The sequence below is a fragment of the Nomia melanderi genome, chromosome 1 (assembly GCF_051020985.1).
Source record: "Nomia melanderi isolate GNS246 chromosome 1, iyNomMela1, whole genome shotgun sequence".
Classification (NCBI taxonomy): Eukaryota; Metazoa; Arthropoda; class Insecta; order Hymenoptera; family Halictidae; genus Nomia; species Nomia melanderi.
This window is the reverse complement of record NC_134999.1, coordinates 11,421,694-11,438,393: the sequence shown is the minus strand read 5'-3', so window position 1 is coordinate 11,438,393 and position 16,700 is coordinate 11,421,694. Positions and strand designations below refer to the sequence as shown.

General features: G+C 38.5%; 1 protein-coding gene across 10 annotated transcripts in view; it reads left to right on the top strand.

The window, feature by feature from the left end:
* Positions 1-16,700, top strand: part of Ih (hyperpolarization activated cyclic nucleotide gated potassium channel Ih) — a 204,498-nt gene that overhangs the window by 148,487 nt on the left and 39,311 nt on the right. For all 10 annotated transcript variants that reach the window (XM_076369072.1, XM_076369074.1, XM_076369076.1 and 7 more), the window contains 3 exons: positions 10,722-10,885; positions 13,527-13,663; positions 14,549-14,692. In XM_076369072.1, the coding sequence (XP_076225187.1) occupies positions 10,722-10,885; positions 13,527-13,663; positions 14,549-14,692 (445 nt within the window). The remainder of the gene's footprint in view (positions 1-10,721; positions 10,886-13,526; positions 13,664-14,548; positions 14,693-16,700) is intronic.

Below are 16,700 nucleotides of genomic sequence, written 5' to 3'. Positions count from 1 at the left end.
GCTGCCAATGGCCAATAAATCGGTTTAAAACTATTATAATCTGATTAACAATCTACATTCACTCTAAAATGCAAACACATATAGGGAACAGTATTATAATTCATAAAAAGGCTGATTTCAAAGCTTTTCCCTCTTAATCTAACTATTATACTGTGAATCTTGATCTATTTGTAAGAAATTTGACTGTGCAAAATTGCACAGAATGCACGCGACACGAAGGGCAATATAAAATGCACAAAATCTAGTATTCTTTATAGTATTTATTAGAAACAACTGTCTTCTATCGTTATTTTATTTTTCCAATTACGTTCTTAACACGTTGACTGCCGCGAAAACCTTCAAAGTTTTGTGTATCACTTATTCTCTTGTAGCAAAAATAAAGAGCAACGGTTATTTATTATTTGGTACCGAAATGCTTACGTCAAATTGTCTAGTTATTTACACTATTTAACATTCTCATTCGACATTAGGTACCTGATAAATTAACATTGTTGTCAAGTGATTCAGATGCTCCGGTCATCGGTGACCACCGTGGCAGTTAACGTGTTAAAAATTTGAAATCACATAAAGATCAATCTTCCAATGATCCAGACTAGTTTCAACATGATCGACGCCCACACATAGGAGATAGCAATGCGATAGACAGAAACAGATATACAGATAGATGGATAGATAGAGATAGAGACATAGACAGAGAGGGGGGAGGGAGAGAGAGATGTATATCGACAAGCCTGAAATTTGCATCGTGCTATAAAACGACACGCACGCGGCCGCTCTTCTGGTTATGTCAGCATCCTCTGCCAGACAATGGACGACCCCGCAGTATTGTTCGGCACGCCTGTATGCGCCGGCTGAGTGTGCGGCTACTATTTCACGGTGATTCTTACTAATCGATGTAATCGCGTGTACGTGTATGCGCCACGGACGCTTCCACGTGCACCGCTTGTACAATACCGTTCATAAGTTACAGATCGTTACCTTAAATTTCGCCCCGTTACCGATCCTGCCCGCGCCGCCCCGCCGCAGCGAGTAATGCACGCCGCGGATCGTAAAGTATTAGGAATCTCAAGTAAACCCTTTACAGAAGAGGTTTTTGAAACCGTTGGAAACCTTCAGTGGCATCTCATTGGCGAGAATTTTTCGAAGAATTCGAAACTTTTTCCAGAGAAAATGGAATTTCTATAGCGAAATATTGAATATTATAACATTAAAAGTTGAAATGAAAAATGTTGTTATTGCAACGTTTTATTATAGATGGAAAAGTCTCGTGTTGCTATATTGTCATGTTGATAATTGCTTTCGAATGGTTAATTTATGTGAAGCCTTGAATATCGTAGAAGAAGGCAAATGTATGTTGATATTCTGTTGTTGAAGTGATATACAATAACTGAGAATAACTAATAATAATTCGGTTATATCTTTGTTTAAATTTCATGACGCATTTCGAAACCAAAGATTGTATTTACTGTTACTGTTACTTCCTTGGGACAAAGCTTGTCATCGTTTTTGCGCTATCTTGAGGAAAGCGTATCACAGATGTTTCCAGGATTTGTATAATCGTTCTGTATTTATTCAGAAGGGAACTACTTTGAATAATGCATAATAAAAAGCGTCTGTATCTTCGGAAAAATTGCTGTTTTAATTTATCTCTAGAAACTGTTCAGACATGCCAGCTGGTATAAGTATAATCCTTCACGATCCTGAAGATACTTTCAAACGCTGTTGCGAACTACACATGTTCGGAATCTGAATTTTAATTGATTTTAATAATAGAAAAGCATGTTTATTAGACTTCACTTATACGATATTTAAACAGCTCTGAAATGTGTTCCGACGAGAAGAGTAGTTAGAAGTAAGAATAATGATCTGAGATGTAAAGGGTTGAGAGTAAACAGCAACGCATACGACGTCTTACAGAGCAATTAGTAGCATAACAGACTTGAAAAGAAATTGGCATCCTTGGACACTCGTTCTTTCTGTGGCAGTCTTACGTAGCTCGCTATATAGATGACCGTTCCATTAAAGTAAAGTCCACCAGAGCAATAGAGTTGGAGCAATAGAGCATATCTTAACTGTGTGTATCGGTTACACTGAATCGTTGACAGAAAATCCCATTAAAACAATTGGCACGAGTGACTTAAATATTCTTCACTGACGTTTCCTTCCAGTTTCTGTAGAATTTTACGAGTTCTCCGCAAACAGCTAATAAAGCTGAAATTATGAAATATTTAACGTTACTAAATCACAGGAATAAAAAGAAACAACATGTGATCTCAAAGAATGAACAATTTAAAAGCCTCTCCATGAATAATTTTAAACAGCTTCCGATCAAGGAAATAAATATTTTCGACGCTAATATGTTCGTTAGCCATCGAGATTGAAAGTTCCACAGGATAGGGTGTATTTAAAAATGACACGTCTTATATAAGACCATCTTCCAACTGGAAATATCTGGCAGATTAATTAACCAAGCCCATACATCACCTTAATGAGAAATAAACTCGACTGGATCGTTTAACGCGCACCTGGAAATACAGAAACACCTGTGACGGATTAATCATCCCATAGCAAATACGCTTTAAGCGGCGTACGATTTCATAAAACCGGTTGTAACCAGCGGCCCCTGAAATGTGTGCGCGTGCAATTAATATAATTAATATTTGCTATCGATTAATCGAACAGATAGACTATTCTACAGTTACCACACGATTCTCCATTCGGACAAATGAAAATTGACCTAAAACAAAGAAATATATATTTATTATAGTTTCACGATGGAAATCTATACATTTATTATTGCCATATTTGCATTCTATGTTTTCGAAGCGCCGGAACTGTCAACGCGGAAAATAAAATTCCATTTTGCTTCGCTGTTCGTCGCGAACCGCAATGGTCGCCGGTAAAAATGCAAATTCGCGTGAACATTCGCGGTATAATAATAAATGGCACTGTCAGAGGGAATAACAGACGTTTCGCTATATTTGTGCGGAGGAAAATCGCGTTTCCGCGAACGATCGTGTCGCGGGTAGGGGATCGTGGACGTTATGGCGAGGTTTCATCGGTCAATTTCTCGGTTTCTATAGTACAATAGACGCCGAAGAAACGACCAATGAGACGGCCGGAGGATTCTGTACATACCAATCACTGTCGGGAGGATTAGCTGATGGCTCTGAATACATTGGCCACCGGTACTCTAATGACTGTTCCCGTTCAATGCATTTCAATGCGGTCTGAAAGTGCGAATTTTCTTCGCCGGTGTTAGTATAATGGATCCCTGGGGATTCCTTGTTCCGTAGTTCTGAAAAATCGGGATCGAGTCGCGAAGGTTAGGTCACGGAAATAAATTCAACCCGCTGCCCAATGATTTATTTCTCAACCACGATTGATACAATTATTTTGTCATTGATAATTATGTCGACAGAAAAATGCTATGGATATTCTATGCTTATGTTTGCTCTAAAGTATAATAATTCGTAACAGAAGAATAATTCATTTCTTCAGAAAAATCGAGTAATATTTATGCTTGTTGCATTCTGTGTAAACCCTTTGCCACGAATCATATTGTTATAAGGCAAAGGCTTAAATAAGCATTTTCGTTTCGTAACTTCGTCACTCATTTTTTTAGAAAAAAAAAACACAATATATATATACAATAAGGATGTTGCAATAGAAATTTCACAAAAAATTACAGTAACTATTTTCACATTATTTATATGATAAGTTATACTCAACTATACATATTCCTATGTTATAGATTTATAAAACAATATTTATTACTGTTTTTCATTTAGAAGCACACATATTCTCTCTATTTTTATTCAAATAAAAAAGATTAATGAAGACAATTCAGCTTGGGTGAAATAACTGTCGCCATGCTGCAGTATCATTAAACAGCAGGATTCACGATCTCGTGATAGTCGAAATATATCGTAGTGCAGACGTCGAATGCCATCAAGCAACGATTATTTGGTGGGCCATCCGGTTTTAAGTGTTCCGGACAAATTGATTCCGTATTTCATGTTTTTATCGGCCGACACCCGATACCCGTATTTTCGGCCCGGCCTCCGGCTTAACTTGCATCGACGAGTCTTCGGGGATTAATCAACGTCTTCGGGATTAACACCAACAGACTCCTCAATATTTCACGGGCGCTGGCCGTTGCTGCAGCTCCGCCGAGTTCCCGTACACAGATAGGTACTTAGCAGAATGGATTTCGGAGATGTCGTTAAAAAGATTAAACGGGCCGGACTGCGCGCGCCAATTAAAAATTCGACGCCGAAAGTGCTGCAGACGGTATTGGCTTCGATCCGTGTTCTATACCCTGCTTGTCGAAACTTCGGGATTACTTGACAATTATCGTCAATCTGAACGATGTAAGTTAAATGAAATTTGTTTCCTTTTGTTGTAGGTTTTGCTATGTCTGAATATGTCTAAAGTTTCTTAATAATTGCAGTTTAATTTTCATTTAAAATTTCAGTTGAAATTTCGTTGTTAGCAGTTGATGGTTCCTTAGTAATAATAGTAATTTGTCACAGATAAAACAACGGAATATTGGGTGATATGCGTTAAAAGCATTGATAGGACTTTTTAATACGACGGAAACGAAATGTATTATCATATACAGAAAGTTTAATAAATTAATGAATTTTTTACATGTCTACATTCTGGAGTATTCTCGCTATTAAGTGTTAATATTGACGATAAGCTTAAGGTTTAAAAATTTTAATTTTATCAAAATGTATCACTGCCTCTTTATTTTCTGCTCTGCCGTTAACTTCTTTCCAATTTTTGTTCTTTTAATTGTGAATTATTATCTTATCTTAACCAATGGTTAAAATGAACATTTGTGTATCGAAGAAATTTTTCTTCTTCTCGTATTAACTGAATTGCCGAGCGATTCCAAACTTTTTGCCGATAGTGTACATTGCTGTTCATAAGTCATTGGACACTTATGCCAGTCAACGCAGAATCGGACTGAATTTGTGTTACGAAATCACTCGAATTGTGGAATGAACGAATTCCTGTGAATCCTTCTCACCGAAAAGAAAACATACGCTACATTCCTATAAAATCATATAAAATATTTACCACCTAAATACCTTGAACTTAAACGAATACTAACAAATATTATAATATTTATCTATATAAACAACTTACATTAAATAATTACGTGAATTTTCCCATAATTAAATTGAAATAATTCAAATTACAAAGATTTGAACATTTTGCATTAGTGGAACATCCTGTGCATTAAACATTTGAAAGAGAAACAAGTTCACTGAGTTCTTTCCGCGAAACGGAGAAGCAATGCTCACCGTGTTGATTGGGAATACATACATAATGGTATGGTCTCGTGGATTGCTGTTCCGATTCGAGCTTCCTTAAATATACATCGGCCATTGCTTCGCTGCAAATGTATCGATGTCCGGATAAGCTCAGAAAATAATTGCCTGTATTAAACGTGGGAGGTAAGCGCGGGTTATTATGCGCCCTGTTATTCCACAGCCCCATTAACGCACTGGAAAAATTAACAAACACCGCTAAATATAGCGCTTTTTGCGGAATATATCGCCGGAAGCTCCGAGTTTATCGGGCGCTTCCTGACAAAAATGCGGAATTCTTTCTTACATTTACGCTTTTTTATTCTGTTAAATATTTCTCGTCTAACTGTTCAACGTTTGTATACGCTGAAAACAATAACAACGAAGACAAAAGCTTCACGTGAATTTTACGAAACAAAGCAGACGCATGAATTTCAATTTCTGCACAATATTCGTAACGTTTAATGATCTTTTCTAATGCTCAATAATTAATGGATATTTATGAAACGGTACATTGTCATGAAGCATTTTGTATTGCTGCATCTATGTAGCATTAATAATGTGTTAATTAATTATTCCTAAATCATCGTTGAATCGTGTACGAACCAACGTTACATAATATCGAAAATTCAAATAAATTTTTGATATTCGCTTCTATTCACGGGACATTGAATTTTAAAGCTCCGTGATTGTTTGAACGATGCAAGATCGTTTAAGTTTCGTTAAATTGAATTGATTCTGTTTTTCAATGCGTGTTACTTAAAAATATGCGCTTTGTTGGAGGCTGTTTTTAGCGAGAAGCGCAACTTGCGTTCACCTGAAAATTGAAAAAGACGACTGATGGCAATACTCCACGGCATGGCAAAGTGCAGTTCCCCGTAAGTTCAGCTCTCTTTCGACGAACGCACCTGCAACGTGCCGCCTCATTTTTCTTTCCCTTTAATGAAACCACTGCCCTCTCGAATTACAAATTCATTATCCGGCCAGAAGGAGCAACAATATTTTACACCGCCCCGGCTGGTTAGCTTGTTTCGTCAATGTGTAAATAAAAAAATGCTGTCAACTTTTAATTTCGATAATTAAAAATGCGACGTGTCGAAAAAAAGATACGAGCTACATACGAACCATCAAAAGTTTTAGTTCTTGATGCAACTTAAATGTATGAATGGTAAATGAATGTTTCTAGACTCTTCATTAAAATTATCCGATTCAAAAATGTAATTTGTTACGTTTCAGGAATTTTACTTTTGAAAGGTAGTGGGATAGAAACTGGCTGAGATTTTTTTTTTAATTTGAATGTTCTACCAGGACTATTAAACAAACGGATTTTGATTCTCTCGAGAACACAATAAGGAACAGGGAGAAAGAGGGAGAGGGAAAGAGAAAGAAAGAAGGTCCGTTCTTAGAGAGCGCAGCAGGTAAACCAGGAAAGTTTTGATGTATGACCTCTTTACCTGCTGAATTGCTTGGCGTAAATGAAGACGAATGGCGGAACCCAAGGAAGAAAAAGCTTCTGGGTACCGTGGAAATGCTTATCCTTGCGATGGAACGACGTACCAATGGCCGAAGAAACTTTGCCAGTATATTCTAACCGCTTCGAGGACGAAAGACTTTGCATTAAAAACTACCACGCCCTCTTTCAAATCCAAAAACGCGCGATTGCACTCGTCCTGAAACACTTCGAGGCATTTTGACCATTTGTACTTGCAGTACCTTAATTAAAAACAATTGCATAAAAATCTTTAATGCAATTGAAATAGTTACTTAAACAATTCCAAAGATCAATCAATTAACTATTTAAATAGTATTCATTTCATCATTATCATGAATATAATTAAACCCATCAATTACAGTCAAATGTAAATATCCATAACGCTTAAATTACTGTTGCCACGTTCTCAAAGAAACGGCGATTTATTGACTGATACAGCGATGAAAATAAACGGAAACGAGGAGGAAACGGTAACACCGGGATAATTTAATATTGAAACCTCTCGGCGAAATCGCGCGAGAAGTTCGGTATTCCTGTCGCAGACGAGCGAAACGAGAATCCGCGATAGAAAATTCTTACTCGTGGCGTTTAGTGAAGCTCGAGATCTCTTTTTCGCTGTCCGTATCGGTCATCTGTAATGCGTGGAACACGTCAGGCTGCCCGTGAATTTTTCATTTAAAAATTCGCATTTCACCGCGTAACCCAGTTGCTTGGCCAAGGCCAAGTTCCCTTCAATCTAGGCATCCCGAGAGTCCTTACGAGGGCAGCTTCATTCGATCGCCGAAACCTAAACCGAAGTTTTAACCGGCAGAACCACCGCGAAACACCCGGACTTTATTTTCATTCTGTTTACTTAAGAGCTAGCCTGCCGAGTTCCAACAGAACCCGCGTCGAATTCTTTTCTTTCGCTTAATCTCGTCTGCGAGGCGAGAGAACGCAGCGAGAATTTCGCGCGACCCGTGAAAGAAGCAATTCCCTACCTCGCTGACCCTTTCACGGCCGTATAAAAAAATGATACGAGCCTCGAAGAAGTGTACATTCTCCCGCGCTGCTGGTGGAAAGTTCCCCGCCGCGTAAAAATTTTCCAGTAAGGAAAGCGAAGCGATGAAGTTTAACGTTCAACCCTTCGCGGGTTAGAATTTTTAGATGCCTCGCGAACCTCTCTCATAGAAAGGAGAATGGTAAATTGAATTCTTGAGTATTAGGGACAAAGAGAGTTGTGCAATAATTCTCTGCCATTTAAAATAAATACGTTTTATATATTGCATATGAAAGCTTAGGCCGATATGACGATTTTTATTAAACCACATTTTTGATGCTTCAATGTTATAAAAGTCTTAAAGAAAGGAATTTTCTACTGTCTTCCAAATTTGTAATTCACATAATTAACATACTTCTAACTACCAAATTGCTAACGTAAAACATTAAGAACACTTCCAAGCAGTCTTCGTTAAACGTAGAGAAATAATTGTAAAATGATCAGCAAAAATGATGTATCCGAATCTAAACGATCTCGAGAAACTAAGCTGAAAGAGACCAGCCGTAGGGGACTGCGCGGGTGCAAGAAAAGCTAGACGAAAGGTGCCGGAGGAGAAACGGGACGAGAGGTGGTGGGCAAACAACTCTAGACTCAGCCGTGGAGGTGTCGCGTGAAGTGGAGCCGCGAAAGGTTCGCGTTCATCGGTGCGTGCCTCGCGAAGAAGCTCTCTCCGGCGGCTTTCGAGCACCGTCATCCGTGCAAGCAGCCGCGAGCCGTGGGTGGTTCAGCCTGCGCGGAGGCTGCGAGCACATTTATTGCCCCGATGTAGCAACGTTATTGCTCGGCGAAGTGGGCCAATGTTGCCAACCTCGGCCCCGAATCGGGCTGATTAAAGCGGAGCTTTTAGAAATTGAGCTCCCATCGTAGGTACCTTCCTTTAGCCGCTGGTCTATCCCCTTTTTTTCATCCCTCCGAGATCTTAATTGCACGGTATCCACGTGCGAGAACGTCTTCCCCGGAGATTCACCTGGAGCACAGGGATTACTTATCCAGAAATTACAATCGGAATTGCCGTTAGGTCGATCTTGGACGTTTTCCCGAACGAAGACGCGTTGACGAACGAAACGCTCGAGTCCTAGTGGGTCACATTGCTAATTGAACTGCCCTCGTCTTCCGTGAAACTGCGGGGGTTATCGGATTCGTTAGGGATAATACTGCTTGGTATTTACCGAGTACTTTTATTGCGTCCGTCTCGAATTTATGGACAGCGAAGGAATTATGCTTGCTTCGGGATGGTGGCTTGGTTGGCTGTTCGAACGTTGCTCTGAACGAGGGTGGAGCTAAAAATGGAGTTGAAATGGAATGTTTATTATCTTGGAGATTATGCACGTGTTAAAATAGATTGAAATAGGTTTACTTCGACAATTATTTCATTAACACTAGGTTTACTAGATTTGCACTATGTTTATTTATTGTACACTTTATTTTATTAGTCTTAGAAAATCTGATATTCGTTCGTTTAGATTTCAGAAATTAGAGGTTTGAAGATTAGACGATTAAAATACACATTTGAGTTATTGGATCAAGCAAAATGGACATTAGCATTTACTAAATAATGTTTGTAAAATTTAATATGCGTCAAATTGACGCGTTTCGTAAACCTAGTGTTGATATATCTAATAAGAAAGATTAACAATATTAATAATATTAATTAAGATTAATAATATTAATCAATATAAATTGAAATATATTGACCACTCTTTGGTCTCCTTTCGAATTTTTGATTGCAAGAATATATCTCGTCGTACTTCTCTCTTTCTGTTATTTATTACAATTCATTGGAATCGTTGAAAATCGATACAGTACGTTCAACGAGTAAGATTGAAATCAATTTCTTTCCAATTAATTTTAACCAATCAAACACTGATGACAGCGACGCAATTTGGACCAGCTCGTTCCCAAACATTTCAATTAAACAGTCCCATCTTCTCGACTATGGATATTGTTGCGGCTAACGCGTGAAGATTGAATGCAGGTCCGACTGCGAGCTTCCTAATTAAACGGGCGGCCTTGAAGAAAAGCAAAAGCCCGACACACTTCGTTCTCGCGTTTACTACGTGTCTTCGGTGAGGAAGCCGAGCGCGGTTTCCGCTTTGCAGCCCGATTTCCGCGAGACTCTTCTACCAGACTGGCGATGAATCGCCATTTTCTTTACCCGCGGCTGCCTCTGTATAACGTAATGATTTTGCGAGGTCGTTGTAGGTCGGCCGAGGATCCAGGAGTGCATCTGATGCACGATATTTTCGTGCGTGCACACGAAACCGAAACGTAAATCGACTTTTAAGACCATCCGATTTATTGAAACCGGAGGTAGGCGAAATGATTATACGTTATTTATAACGTGCAATGATTCGAATAAAACAGTTGATCTGATTAAAAAACAATTTTCTATAGTTATCTATTGTTACTAACCCGTTACTTCATAACAACGCGTTAGACTCGTGGTGAAGATTTTAAACGAAATTTAACAAGCCTAAGTATTACTCGATTCTTTTGAGTTCAAATTATATACTATTCTTCTATTACTAATAAGTACACTTTACACCATACATAGAAGATGCCTAGAATTTCTCTTTTTTCAATAAATTATTCGTGGCAATATAGTTGTGTCGATCGCAGTTGAAAAGTAAATTATAGGGCAAGGGGTTAATCTGAAAAAGAATTTAGTATTTTTAGTAATCATAATTTGAAGTAATTAACTAGGAATAGTCGACTAGTAATAAGTAACTAAGTAATCACTTAAGCATAATTGAAATACTTCAACATGATAGTAATTTAATAATTAATTATTGATAATAATGAATAATAACTGATTCATTTAATAATTATGGTGATGCTTTAATCGACATTATTTCATTTCTAATTCCAGATTCTACTGGGACCTCTGCATGCTCCTCCTACTGGTAGCGAACCTGATAATTCTGCCAGTCGCCATTAGTTTTTTCAATGACGACCTAAGCACTAGGTGGATAGCCTTCAACTGCCTTTCCGACACGATATTCCTTATAGACATCGTCGTCAACTTCAGGACAGGTGAGTGTTGTTTCTCAGTTAATAAAAATAATTACATTCAATAAATAATATTCTGTAGAAATTGAATATTTTCACAAGCACTCCGCTCGGAAACGAACAGAAAAAGCCTAAACTCGGACGATACTTGATATCTGGAACTACATTTCACTTCGAAAAGAATTCCCCGAGTTTCTTTGCGCGATTTAAGGCTTTTATAGGTACCGGGGAGCAGTATACAAAAACGTGGCTCGAACATCCTCCCTCTCGAACCGGCAATGATCAATCCAGAACGTGCGGTAACCTCGTATTCGATGCGAAAGTTTGCATTGTCGTGGGAGAAGACATAACGGAGAGAATAGCCGACCTCGTTCCCTCCTCTTTCTCAATTTTTCCTCCATGTTTTCTTGAGAGCAACGCAAGTAACAGGCCCTGCGATCTATTTATACTCCCCTGAAAAAAGCCTTCGGTACTTGGATTTGAATTGTTAATTAGTATCTCGCGTACAATCTTCGCTGGCTTAGTTTTCTATTATGCCACTGTTCATGTTGGAGAACATTTCGAGCTTCAGGTTTAAGATGAAGTGACGAATGTATATACAATACATTGAACAGAGTTTCCTTCGGGAATTAGATGAACGATCCTTTTTCAAAATACTTCACATTCACATAATTGAAATCTTATTGCATTTAATAATATCGTATTAATTCTATATTATTATTCAAACTGTAAATAACCTGTAGATCTTTCGTTTCCCTCTTTTTCGAGTTTTAAACTTATTTGATTGTGAAAAACCTTGTCAACTCAATCGATTCTACCTTAAAGAATGCAAGAATATAATCTTGTAAGTTCGCGATCGACTGGCTGGTGAAAAGAAGTTCTCCGAGACTCGTTCCTTTGTTCATTCCGGCACGTTTTATCCTAGACTCCGCCGACAGCAGCTTCCCCTTTAATGTCAACAATTAGAAGTTCTTTCTTTTCAAACTCCTCGCGAGCTTTGCCGGGCCGCTGACACTGACGGCTTTTTGAAAGGCGGCTTGAGCCTTCAAACACCCTTAGAACATCATTACCTAATCGTGACCGGGAGAAAAATGACGGGAAAAAGTCATTTGCAGAGATGAAACGATATTTACAAGTGGCACACCGTCTTTCTGAATTCATCCTCCAAGTTTCGTTCCTTTATGCTTTACCTCGTTTATTTAGTATAGATATTTGTCCGTGAAATTCTACCAAAATTCTTGCGAAAACATTTAATTTCCCTCGTATATGCCAAACTATAACTAATATGAAAATATCAGTCGGTTCAATACTCTCACATCAATACGTCCAAATCAAGACGACATTTAAATTGCAATAGATTCAACTTATCAACATTATCAATTATATATTCACAAAAACATACGACATTTTGAACGAGAATCCGACTAATAAACGAACCTGAAGAATAAATATTTTCACTCCATTCAATTCGCAAGCAATAATTTATAATTTCGTTATTTCATTATATTTTTGTTACGGAACATTTACGATTCAATATTTATGTAACATTATTTCCTACCGTTAGTCACAGAATATGCTTGTACCATTTATCGAGGTAAAAATGGAGCACCCTGTATTTCATCGTACGAATGTTCGGCTGTCAACCCTTCAGTGCGACACGACGCGCAGTAATGACATTGTCCGACACGCGGGTGGAGTACTCCGCGGCTCGCAGACGTTTCGTTATTACCGTGTCGGTGGGAGAGGGCAAGGGAATTAATTTGAAACGCGTTTGAGTTGGTCCCAGGAACGGGGAAATTGGGTCACGTGCCCTACGCCCGTTCTCGCCCGACCCCGAGCTGCCCCGCGATGAAAACCATTGTACGCCGCTAAACCGGGTACGTGTGCCGCGTCGACTCGGCGATTGTTGCGAATTCTTGATCCAGATTATCGGCCGTCGACCAATATTACGTTCCGCGAGCTGCATACTAACGCCTGGACGCATCCAATGACCGAGTCGATCGAGGATGAAATATTTGTATGCTAATAGGGGTGTAGGTCGTTGCTTCCGTATTCCACGGGGCGCTGGCAGCTGTCGAATTAGCCAGGAACGATTGGTTATTTGAAATAACTTATTCTTATTCTGACGATTGGAAACTTTGTGTTCATTTCGAGGGAGTCTCTTATTTCACCAAAGTGATTGGTAGACGGAAGTGATTTTATTTTCAAAATTTCCGGAAATAGTTTGAAAAAGAGGAATCATTGATTATTTGAAATAACAGGTATTTTCGTATTGTATTTGAGACTTTGCGTTGGTTACATGAGTCTTTTACTTAGGCAAAGTGATTGGTAGTAATTTTATTTTAAAACTTCCCGGAAATAATTTGAAGGAAGAGGAACAATCTGTTATTTGAAATAACTTATTTTCACATTACAAGTTGTATCACGTTGATCTGAAGCAAGTCTTGTACTTGGCCAAAATGATTGGTAGACGATAGTCATTTCATTTTCTAAATTTTCTGAAGTAATTTAAGAAAACATGGTTTTAGTATAAATGGATTTCTTGTCTAGTGATTAGACTCATCAAACGAATGCAATTCAAAATTGAATTATTAAATTGAATTAAATATTAATTTCGAAATTAATTCATTTCAATTAATTGCGTCGTTCCACTTTCGTTTTTCAGGTATAATGCAGCAGGATAATGCCGAACAAGTAATCCTGGATCCGAAGTTAATCGCGAAACACTACCTCAGGACTTGGTTCTTTCTCGACCTCATTTCCTCCATACCACTAGACTACATTTTCCTCATATTTAATCAAGTAAGTGCGTATTAATATGTCTGTGTCCCGGGGCACCATGTTCTTTGTTTCCATTCATTTTCCGGTCCCGTTTTTATTCTTCGGTATAATGTGCTCTTTTTGCATAGTTAATCCTTATGTGTTTTACGCACAGTCAACGAGCATAAAATATTTTTAATTATCAGAATTTGCTGGATACTGAAATTGTTAGAAAAACGCTTGGCACGGTGACTTGTTGTTCGAGAATCTCCCGCAGTCGTTAAATACGTGTGACAATTAAATGCGTGCGAGATCTGTGTAAAAATTTCCTGTGAAACTATTAATGAATATTTGCTTATAACATTTGCTCGTTTCGAAAGTTATTTCAATGAATTCGCTTTTATCCACAGATTTCGTTAAAAAAATCCTCATCGAGAAAATGCTCCATATCTTTACAGAAATGTTGTAAATTTCGTTTAATATTTTAATTTATTTATTCAATAAACGTGAAGACGTTTTATGAACTTTATAATGTGAGATTTTATTATAGATTGTTCTTGTAGAAAAGCAAGGTGGGTTATATATATATAAAAAAACACACAAAGTTTCATGTACCACTTTATATTCATTTACAATTACAAATTGAATAATATAAATTTTCACAAATCAAACACAAATGTTACTGGTCAGATACAAGAAATCTTCCATAATATTTGATCATTACGAACTGCTGTTACAACTTTTTTTTTCTGTCAGTCTCTTTCCTAGAAATCAAATTCATTCATCATTCAAAACTTTTATCGACACTGTAACTATCAAAACAATCTTGGACACAGCAGAAAACAGGAGGAATTATAGTCATAAACGACGACGATCGACGAAGCAGCCTGCACCAAGCTCAAACCAATAACTAAATATGAATTTCAGTTTCAGGACTTTAGCGAGTCCTTCCAGATCCTGCATGCTGGCCGTGCTCTCAGGATCCTCAGACTTGCGAAACTGTTGTCGCTCGTTAGGTTACTACGGTTGTCAAGACTGGTGCGGTATGTCTCGCAATGGGAAGAGGTCTATGTGAGTGTTAACCACAATTTCTTCTACCGAGCACCGTTTTCATTCTGTTTTTTTTTATTTATGTCTATCATTATATAAATACCCACAGCTCGTGTGATCCTTGTACAAAGAACGAAAGAAACCAAAAAAAAAAACAAACAAAACCAAAAAAAGTAACGCAAGAAAAGAAAAGCAAACCAAAACAAAAAAAGTGAAAAAGAACGAACCCCCCTCCCCCCTAACCGAGAAAAAAGCGTGTCTCGTCGTCAGTCTTTGATCGAAGTTTCCGAAATATAAATCGAAACTAAAAAAAAAAAATCGAAAGAAAAACCAGAAACCAAAAATAAGTGACCGAATTACCGTTTTCCCGAGGCTCGGTCCAGAGCGCGGCGCCGCGGCCATGTTTACGGCCATGTTTACGGGCAGCCGTCCGCGAGAACACGTCGCGTTGACTTTTCTTTTCCGTTTCCCGAATGTGAAAAGGGGGAGGGGAGCCAAACGGGTTGGCTCCCGTTCCGCGGCTCGTCAACAGGTCAGTTTCTCGAGCTGTCCAAATCACGGAGCGCCACGTTCGCTACGGATTGATCCTGATGCGATTGAGGCAGATCGTAAAGCGAACCGGAAGGAGCCCAAGAGAAACACAAGTCCCAGGCGAGTTGGATAGGTTATCTCCGCCGGGACCGATCGCAGCCGCGCGAGCGGCCGAACCTTGCCTCTCTACTTGTTCACGGACGGTACCCGCGTTCGCCTCGAGTCGAGAACTTTTTCGATCAGGACAATTGTTCTCCGGAAAATGTAAAAACGAACACGTTACCGGTGCCAACGTCTCTAGGTTCCCGGCTGTTCTTTCGTTAGGCAATTGAATACACGAGGCGACCGGGAATTTAATCTTCCATTGCCGCACAGTGCGTCGAAGGAGGTTTGGGGACGAAAAAACAAATCATGTTTTGTAATCGATTCGTTGGTAGATATTTATTATAAGTTGAAAGGATTTTGGTATTGTTCCTTTTAGAAATATTATCATCCTCTATTATGAAAACAAAATTTTCTTTTCTTCTCCTGTAAATCTTCAGTTATAATTTGAATTTTTCATGACCACTTTTTAAAATATTTCTGTTCGTGGTAACTGGCTGTTCTGGAAAGGTCATTGATTTCAACTGATTGTTTTAGATTTATTATTTTACACTACTTATTTTACACTGACACAGATCTGAAGGAACGGATTGTTGTTTTCGTCGCAACGCACTGTGCATCGCGGGGAGTTCCTCCGAAATTGTTAGGTCACGCGTCTCGTTTCCCATCTCATCGGTGTATATTATGTTTACATCGATTTTCAGCGTCCCCGTGGCTCTTAACAATCCCAATATTCGCAATGGAGCTGTCAGCGAAATTTCTGCGTGCCTTTTTTCGTGATGTGATTCATTATTTCTGTATTGGTCCCCGTTATGGCTACGCCGTTGGCCATAAGAACGGCGAGTTCACTTCCGATTCTCGGATAACGGGGGTGTTGGTCGGATTGGCAGGCGATTCGACGAGGTTTTTCGGATTTAACAACCCTCTTGAAGCTGATGGTTTCTGGAGTTTTTTCTCGGAGAGCTTCCTGGGGCGTTAGACTGAAATTTAAGCTACATTTTCGAGAGAATTCTGTTCGGAACGGACGTGCCTCGATCGTTTTCTGTCGTATTTTTCGTTGGAACAGCATATACATTGAGAATTTCAATCGAGATTAATCTAATTTTTATTTTATTTTTCAGTTAAAAGTTTCGACACACACATGAGATCATTTACCTTGATCAAACATTAATTATATTTACTGTTTACTACACAGTTTTCTGCAGAGTGAGAACTTCATGAATTATAAAACGATTGAACAGATTTCTTTTATCCATGATGTGACTCTGCAATCTATCAAATAAATGAAAAGATGATAAAGTTGTGTAACACAGTTTTAAATTTAAAGTATTAAACACATTCAGTATTAAAGAAAATTGCTTTTTTCACATTTGAAAGCTTTCGAGACAAATCGTGG